Source organism: Cajanus cajan, chromosome 1 (genome assembly GCF_000230855.2).
Source record: "Cajanus cajan strain Asha chromosome 1, NIPB_CcT2T_4, whole genome shotgun sequence".
NCBI lineage: Eukaryota > Viridiplantae > Streptophyta > Magnoliopsida > Fabales > Fabaceae > Cajanus > Cajanus cajan.
This window is the reverse complement of record NC_138517.1, coordinates 27,906,636-27,916,248: the sequence shown is the minus strand read 5'-3', so window position 1 is coordinate 27,916,248 and position 9,613 is coordinate 27,906,636. Positions and strand designations below refer to the sequence as shown.

The 9,613-nt window shown below is 32.9% G+C and overlaps 2 protein-coding genes and 1 long non-coding RNA gene across 3 annotated transcripts; all 3 read left to right on the top strand.

The window, feature by feature from the left end:
• Positions 1–444: 444 nt before the first annotated feature.
• Positions 445–3,369, top strand: LOC145959125 (uncharacterized). Its single transcript, XR_014434865.1, has 3 exons — positions 445–624; positions 1,659–1,768; positions 2,648–3,369. It is a non-coding gene; the product is annotated as an uncharacterized LOC145959125 (long non-coding RNA).
• Positions 3,370–5,413: 2,044 nt separating this feature from the next.
• Positions 5,414–6,670, top strand: LOC145954091 (uncharacterized). Its single transcript, XM_083067795.1, has one exon. The coding sequence runs from the start codon at positions 5,414–5,416 to the stop codon at positions 6,668–6,670; it is 1,257 nt and encodes a 418-aa protein (XP_082923921.1).
• A 15-nt stretch (positions 6,671–6,685) lies between these two features.
• LOC109816610 (uncharacterized) lies at positions 6,686–9,218 on the top strand. The gene is made up of 5 exons (XM_083077447.1): positions 6,686–7,284; positions 7,365–7,676; positions 7,758–7,857; positions 7,934–8,663; positions 8,971–9,218. The coding sequence occupies exons 1-5, from the start codon at positions 6,686–6,688 to the stop codon at positions 8,982–8,984; spliced, it is 1,755 nt and encodes a 584-aa protein (XP_082933573.1). The 3' UTR covers positions 8,985–9,218.
• The last annotated feature ends 395 nt before the right edge of the window (positions 9,219–9,613 follow it).

Sequence of the window (9,613 nt, the reverse complement as noted above, 5' to 3'; positions counted from 1 at the left end):
ATTTTAGTTAATTTATTATCATTTGCTCACTTTATTAAAAAGTGATAAAATATAATTAATTTTGAATTAATTTAATAAAATAAAAACTTGAAAATATATATTTAAAATCTGTAACAATTTCATAAATATAAATATTTAATTAATTTTAATATATACTAAATTTATTATCAAAAAATTTATTATGATTTTAGTTATAATTTTTATTATCTTTTAATTTAATATTGAATATGTTTTGATTATAAAACATAGTAAATAAAATCTAAAATCTGTATGAATTTCTTTGATAAAAATATTTAATTAATTTTAATATATAATAAATTTATTATCAAAATATTTATTATAATTTGAGTTATAATTTTTTATAATCTTTTGGTTTAATAATGTCTAAAGTTGGCATGAATTTGGCTTAGTTTTTTTCATTTTCGAGCTCCCGCTATTTTTTGGGCTCCTGCTATTTTTTTCACTTTGGGGCTCATAAACCCGCTCAAGAGGAACCAGTGGAACACATCTCCTTCCGAAAGACTTCGTAACAGAGCTCTTGCCCTAGCAGACATTCGGGAAAGACGCCTCCCTCGCCAGCCACGACGCCTACCTCGCCAGCCACGACGCCTCCTTCTCTGTTAGGTATTTCATCGCTTCTCTACTCTGTTTGTGGCTTTCTTCGCTTCTCTGCTCTTATGAGATGAAAACCTCATTTTGGAAAATCTCTCTTATGTTTGAAGGTGACTCTTCCCTTGGCAGAGCAATAAACTCTGATTCTATCTTCTATTATTTAATTTCTTTGTTACTTGTTGTTTTTATTGTTACGGGGGACCTATGACATTGTGTTACTTCTGAATTAGCATAATTAACAGCTTATTGAATAAGGTCCTGTTTGGATAAGATTTTTCACAAGCACTTCTGAATTCAAAATAAGAAGTTAAAATGAATTGACTTATATACCTCAGTTTTTTGAGAAGCTAGATGATAGAGCTTCTATAAAAGTTAAGTTGCATAAAAATTTGATTTTACTTATGGTAGAAGCTCAATTCATTTTTCTTTATTATTTTCTTTACATATAAGTGTTTCTAGAAAATTTTATCCACTTAACACGAGTGTTTATAAATAAGCAGTTATGTGCTAGTTGTTTCTATGATTGAAGAGGAAAAAGAGTTAAACTGTTTGTTGTTAGCTGGTCTTGAGAAGTCATCCCGGAGAACTTGTTGAAATAAGTTGAAAAGTGAAAACAGTTTTATGAATATATGAGAAGTTATTTTCATAAATTCCTTCAAATACTTGTGTCATAACATAAACCTAAATAAGTTGTGGATAAGCTTTTTGGAACACACCCTAAAGAATGGTTGGCAAATTATGTCTTCTGCCCTAGAATTGTAATTTGTATACAGATTACAGGCGATAAAGGACTGTAGTAAGAGGAGATGGTATGGGGGGCTTTTACATGATTTATTATTATTTTAATGTTTTCTAGTTATGTTTATGAGGATTTGATTACAATAAATTGTAAATTGTGCAAACTGTTTAGCAAAAATATATAATGCTACCACTTTTTGTGTTGTTTGAAACACTACTTGTTGGTCCATTACCTTATGAAGAAATATGTAGCAAAAGAAAAAAAAATGGGTAGAATCTTCATTGATGGCAATTATTTTTTGTTACAGCTGAGGTTGTGACAGGGTCAGCTGCATGCCTTGGTCGAGGTCTGTCTTGTGTCTACGTACAAAGAAGAGATAGTGATGCTTCTAACTCTTTTGATTTAACACTAGCCAAGGTATTTTTTTTGTACATCATCACTAAAGCAGCACTTTTGCAATATAAGCGTTTTTCAATTTAGATTTGTATTGGATGATCTGTCTTATTACCAAATAACTAGCCTAGTGTTAAATTGTATTTCTGGTTATATGCTTTTTATTCTTGTTTATGATCCATATCTTGTGCATGGTTTGGGAGTGCCAGAAAATCTATTTGTAGGAGGGAATCTTAACTAGCACTATTGTGGTTAGTGGTGCCAAGATAGTTGATAATGATAGTATTAAACCACAACAAATTCCCATCGTGTTGAATTTCCAATTATTAGGAGGAATGCTTGCAGAGGATACAGAGACGTATAGATGTTCCATATGATAGTTCTATAATTGAGCACCAGGTATCCTTTTTATCGATATTCTTCAAGTCTGTGTAAGCAATGTGGCAACTGTTATGATGTACGCTTCAACCTATGTACTCATAACTTTACGTGTTGTTGCTGGCTTATTACTATATGTGCAATCTTCAATCTCTCAAGACTGTAATTACATATTTAGGAAGCCTTGAGTTTCTAATATAGAAAGGGACTTCTGTAGATAACTAGATATAGTATTGTTGGTGGGAATTGATTTTTGAAGAATAAGTATTTCCCCTTCATAGTGATGTTTTCAGATGAAGCGTAAATCGTGGTGTAGGAAATGAAGTCTACTCAATAATTTAGCAAAATGTCCGTGTAGATCTAAAGAAAATTGTTGTGTTTGAACTTTCTCCGTGATAGAAGAATTATTAGGGGTGTTCACAAAACTACTTTAAACTAAACTTTTTAAATAACTAAACTAAATTAAACTAAAGAAAACTAAACTATTTTTTAATAGTTTTAACCAAATTATTATTTTTAGTGCAGTTTATAAAACTAAACTATTAAAATTAATAGTTCAGTCCACGGAGCAAACTAAATACAAGCAAAAACATGTTGGACTCGCGGTGGCCGGTGGGGACGCGGGGACTTGAGACACCAATATAAATAGTCCAAAGCTCCATATGGAGTACCGAATAGAAACCAACGTTGGCAGGCAGCAAAGGAAAATAAAATCTCACCCCCAAACACACCACCATCTGACGAAGAACTTTTAACAAAAGAATATATAGTAAAGCAAATGATTGTCAAAAATCCTTGTTGTATCATATACAAGTCTTTCATTATTTAGTTGAGAGTGGAAAATCTATTGAGAGAGAGTTTTATTTTTATTTAATTTATAAGTTGTGTATTAAGTACATGTAAACACTAGCATTATCATTAGAAGTATGTTGGCTTTGCTAGAATATAACATATCAAAACCTTTTCTTTTTAAAGTAGACTATAACATGTATGGTTGTCTTACTTTGAATGACATGTTTTTTGTTATTGATCAGAATCTCATTGGCATATTTTTCACATTTGTATGTGAAGCATATTTTGTTCATTTCGGTCATTGACATTTCACTTATGTTTTGATGCTCTGGTCTGAGTTTGAATCTTCTGGTTCTATTTGTCTCTAGCCTGAGTAGTTGGGGCTTACATCTCCTGGGTTGTTGAATTTGTGTTATACAATTATCCTGGTCAAGGATTTAAAATGTGCACCCACATCTCATAATGTAGACACGCTATATTTTCTGCGGTTCTGGACCACATTAGTTGCAGTCACAATTGAGTATTGACCCACATCAACTTGCAAGCAACAGCTGCACCACAACCTGGGTTTAATTTTTTTTTCTGGTGTGTGATGAGTAGTTTGGTGTTGGGAAATGGACTTATTAGGTAATACTTCACGTTGGGTATTAATTGGAAGTTTGTTATTATAATGTTTGTTGATGGATTTTTGCCTAGGCTATATCATACATTTTCTAGAGGATATCCATTTATATTCGGTTATTCTATTGGTAGTGTAAAATATTTTTACACTCTTATATTTATATTCGGTTATTCTATTGGTAGTGTAAAATATTTTTTGTTGCTCTTATTATTCAGTAGATATATAGTATTCTTTTCTGAATTTCTTCCAATTGTGGAATGCAGATTCAGATAGTGAGTCAGATAATGCTAAAGCATCAGTGTCTTTGAATCCTATAAAGGTAATCATGATACGTTTGGTATCTGATGTGATGTTAGGAGAATGCAATTTTGTATTGCCTTGACTTCAATTTGCCTATTAAAAACTGTTTCAGGAAAAAGTAGGATCTGGCTTGTCTCTAGATCAAAAGTAGGGGAATCTTGATAATTCAGAAACTGGAATTGGTGAGTACCTAAGTTGCTGGAGTTTTGTTATTGTGTTTTTGTATTATTTATTCCGTATATAGTTTTGAACCCACCCAGGCATGTAGTTTTGGTTGCAATAATTTATATATATTGTTCCTAGAATTTATTAAGTTTTACTTTTAGGTGTAATGTGTTGATGAAGTTATACTGTGCATTCATGTTCATAAGTAACATAGGAGGGAGTCAATATTGAACAAAGATATATTGCTGAAAAGGTTTCTGATTTACTGAAGGTATTTATAACCTTTTTATCATTCAATTTTTATAATTATTACTGTTAGAGTTTTACTATATGAGAACATATGAATATAATATGTTGGACAATAGTAATGAGTTATTATATACAGTTGATTAATTGTACAAATTAAATACGCAAGATCTTGAATCAATAATTGTTCCATTAACATACTATAAACGCATTTTTCAATGATTGTTTGCAGCTGATAGGATTATATAGCACACTTAGTTACTTGTTATTAAATTTCAGAAGACAAATGTTATTGTTTAGTCCAGAATAATAGGCTCTGGTAATCGATTACATGACTTGGTAATCGATTACCAGAGGTTTAAAATCAAATTTTGAAATTTTCATCTTCTGGTAATTGATTACAAGAAATAGGTAATCGATTACCAGAGAACCTTTTAATAAGTAAATTTCGAACATATGATTTTCATTTGTCTGGTAATCGATTACATGTATAGGTAATCGATTACCAGACTCTTAAAACAATAGTTTCCACTAAGTGTTATTGTTGAAGTGAACCCCTCATTGTCTCTATCTCTTTTCTCTTTCTCTCTCTCTCTCTCTCTCTATATATATATATATATATATATATATATATATATATATATATATATACAAAATTCATTTAATGCTCATAGGAGTGTCACAAGAGAAAATATATTAAAATTGTTATAATAATTAATTTTGTCTTATTATATGCATCAGAAATGAATATTCCTGAAAATAGAAGGTGGATGGATAATAGAGTGGATTGTCATAGAAGTATCACATAAGAATTTATTGTCGGAATTAATGAATTTGTGAATTTTGCTTTGGAACACGATGAACATGATATTGGACAAGGGAAGATTAGGTGCCCTTGTAAGAAATGTAAGTGTAGGAGATATGAAACACCTAACTTAGTAAGGGTGCATCTTTGCAAGAAAGGATTCATGGCTAACTATTATCATTGGACAAATCATAGTGAACCAATACCCCCAATTCCTCCTATGGTTGCAGATCAATCATACTATGCTAGTAATGGGCCTAGGGAAATGTTTGATAATTATCAACAATTGGTCATGAATGCTGCTGGACCAGAAATTGGCACCCACCTTGACCAACATGATGATGACAACAACAACATAATGATGGAAGATCCAAACGTAGAGGCACAAAAATTCTTTCAAATGTTAAAGGATGCACAATCTCCTTTATGGGATGGTTGTGATAAATATTCTGTTTTGTCTGCTTCTTTAAGAGCTTTAACTTTGAAAACAGACTATGGTTTATCCGAAGGATGTTTTAATGAATGGATGCAATTTATGGGGGATATAATGCCAGATGACAATCGTTTTCCTAAAAATATTTACCAAGCAAAGAAAACAGTTGCTGAATTGGGGTTAGGAAGTATGAAAATTGATTGTTGTCCAAGTGGATGTATGTTGTACTACAAGGAAAATGAGATGCTCCAAAATTGTAAAGTTTGTCAAAGGCAGCGATATAAACGTTTTACAAGACGAGGTAAGGACAAAGTAGTGCCACTTAAAAGTATGTGGTACTTCCCGCTTGTTCCTAGGTTGAAACGATTGTATTCTTCAATGCAAACAGCTCATGAAATGAAATGGCATGATACTCATCAAAGAGAACCTAGTTCTTTGTCTCATCCCTCAGATGCAGAAGCTTGGAGACACTTTGATGAAACATGGCCTGAGTTTTCTCAAGAGGCTCGAAATGTTCGATTAGGGTTGTGTGCTGATGGCTTTGCTCCATTTGACAAAATTGGTAGGACTTATTCTTGTTGGTCTGTAATTGTTACTCCTTATAATTTGCCGTCGTGGTTGTGTATGAGAAGAGAGTTTATGTTCTTAACCATTATAATTCCTGGGCCATCCAACCCAAAGAATAAAGTTGATGTGTACTTGCGCCCCCTTATAGATGAATTAAAAATGCTATGGGATGATGGAGTTATGACTTATGATGTGTCCTTGAAGCAAAATTTTTTGATGAGAGCAGCTTTGATGTGGACGATCAATGATTTTCCAGCCTATGGGATGTTAAGTGGTTGGATGACAATGGGAAGACTTGCTTGCCCAATTTGTATGGAAAATAATAGAGGGTTTAGCCTTGCATGTAGTAAAAAGACATCATGGTTTGATTTCCATCGTCGATTCTTACCACAAGATCATCCATATAGAAGGAATAAGACTTCATTTACAAAAGGCAAAGTTGAGGTTCTAACTCCTCCACGAAGGTTGAGTGGTCAAGAAATATGGGAAAGGGTACAACATCTACCAAGTATTGAAGAATCCCAAGAACAAAATCCATCAGGCTATGGGAAAGAGCACAATTGGACAAAACGAAGTATTTTTTGGGAATTACCATATTGGAAGACAAATCTTCTTTGACATAATCTTGATGTGATGCACATTGAGAGAAACGTATTTCTCAATATTTTGTTCACAGTCATGGATACCAAAGGAAAAACAAAGGATACTATCAAATCTAGAAAGGACTTGGAAGTTCATTGTAAGCGTAGAGGTTTAGAACTACATGTCGGCAAGAATGGGAACCTTGTAAAGCCAAAGGCACAATATACATTAACCAAACAACAAAGACTAGCTGTTTGTCAATGGGTTATAAGTCTCAAGCTTCCAGATGGTTATGCTTCCAATTTGAGTAGGTGTGTTGACTTGAAGGAAGCAAAGTTATTTGGCATGAAAAGTCATGATTGTCATGTGTTTATGCAACGTTTTCTTTCAGTCGCATTCAAAGTGTTGCCTAAGCCTATATGGAACACTCTTACTGAGTTTAGTCAATTCTTTAGAGAAATTACTTCGTCCTTGCTTTCAGAAGAGAAGTTGTGTGTGTTACAAGATAACATTCCAATCATAATGTGCAAACTAGAACAAATATTCCCTCCAAGTTTTTTTGACTCAATGGAACATCTACCAATTCATTTAGCATATGAAGCAAGAGTTGGTGGCCCTGTTCAATATAGATGGATGTATCCATTTGAAAGGTTAGTTATTATTAATATTAAATCTATTACAACATCCTTATTTTTTTTTGCTTGAATTTTAAGACTTACTTTTTTCATAGGTTTATAGGATCGTTAAAAAAGAAAGTTACAAACCAAGCTTATGTGGAAGACTCAATTTGTAAAGCATATTTACTTGAGGAGATGTCCACATTTGCATCATATTATTATCCTTCCCATATTCCATCAAGGAGAACAAGAGTGTCACGAAATGATGACGGTGAACAATCTTCTTCATATCCTCCATTGTCAATTTTGAATTATCCATGTCGTCTTTTTGGGAAACGTATCAATTCTACCTTGGAAGAGAAGGAAATGGAAGTTGCACATTTGTATGTGCTTTTAAATTGTCCAGAGGTGGTTCCTTACTTAAAGTAAGTATATTTAATATAAACATTGTGTTATAAATTTAAATCAAACTTAAAAATGATTAAATCCTAATCTTGGATATGCAGTATGTACTCGCATTTGTTACGGGAATTGGACCCTGAGATAAATGAAGCCAACCTAGACAAGGAAATTTCCATGAATTTTTCTACTTGGTTTAAAACACATGTACGTGAAATAATTATTTTATTTCAAACAAGGTACCTTATTTTAATAGCTTTGACTAACAAAGTATCAAATGTAGGTGCTTAACCCTGATAATGCAATTGATGATGTGCTTTTAAGGAGTTTGGCATGGGGCCCTATTAGAAAAGTCACAAAATGGCCTAATTGTGCTATCAATGGATACAAGTTTGTAACTAAATCCCAAAATGAGGGAATGAGTACAACAAACCATCATGTTTGTGTGCGAGGAGGCCAATATGAAGTAATGGAAAATGATTATTATGGACTGTTAATTGATATTTGTGAATTAGAGTACACTGGGTGGCCTAACAAGAAGTTTGTTTTATTTAAATGTGACTGGTTTGATTCCAGTTCTCAAGGGACAAAAATAGATATTTATGGCAATGTTGAAATTAAAAAATCTAGGAGATATCATACCTATGATCCTTTTATACTAGCTCAACAAGCAGAACAAGTGTATTTTACATCCTTTCCTGAGGGACAACAAGGTTGGTTTGGTGTCATAAAAACCAAGGCACGAAATATAATTCAATCATTAGAAAATGATAAATTTGAAACAAATGTTGCTTACCAAGATGATGATCTACAACAAATGTCTTTAGTTGTTTCAAATGATGATTTTCAACAAAGTCTTGTTGATAGTATGGGCATGGTAGAGGAAGTTCCAAATGACATAGAAGAAGAAGAAGAAGAAGAAGAAGAAGAAGAGGAAGAAGAAGAAGAAGAGGAAGAGGAAGAAGAAGAAGAAGAAGAAGAAGAAGAAGAAGAAGACATACAATTGACATCAAGTAATGAAGACGATTATGATGAAACTTATGAAGATATAGATTCAAATTAACTTAATCTCATGTTTCATATTGACTCTTTTATGTAATAGAAGAAGAATAATTAACTTAATTTCATGTTTCATATTCACATCAAGTAATGTTGTAATTGTTGTTGATATGTGTGCATTAATAGACTTTGATGTCATAATCTTGTGGTTGTTGTGGATATGCATATATTACTATATAGTAGATATTATTTATTAATCTTGAACTTATTATTGATGTCTTAATAAACTTTATTTGTTAATGTTCTACATTGTGTGTATAGATTATGAGCAATAACATGACTGATAGAGGAAGAGGGAGAGGCACTGGTAGAGGTATTAGTAGAGGTAGGGGAAGAGGGAGAGGTAGAGGTACCACCATTGTGCCACCACCTTCTACTTCTCAGCCAATACATTCTATTGGAGAACCCTTTCATTGTACTACACAACCTACACATGGTTCCACCTCCCAAACACCTACAACTCCCCAAAGTAACCAAGCTACACCTACCCCTCATGTTACTTCCACTTCCCAACCACATTTAGTTCCTCAAACTAACCAGTCTATACCTACCCCTCATGTTCCTTTAACACAATTCCCAAATATGATTGAAAGACCACAAACAAATCCCTCCATTGATGCTACTGGTAGTCCAATTGTTGGATCATCATCCTCTATTGATCCATCTTTAGAAATTGGAAGCTTTGACTCTGATGGACGTATTTGGATTCGCCCAGGTCCACAAAACACGTAAGTATGAATAATTATTTTCTTTTAGATCAATATAAACATGTTTCGTGTTATAAGTTATTTTAGTTCTTCTATTTTATTTTTATAGATTCGACCCACCAATTCACCCTACCCGTGAAATTTCAAGAATAATCAAAGGGAAGTTTGAAGGGTCATGGGAATCATATGGAGAGGTT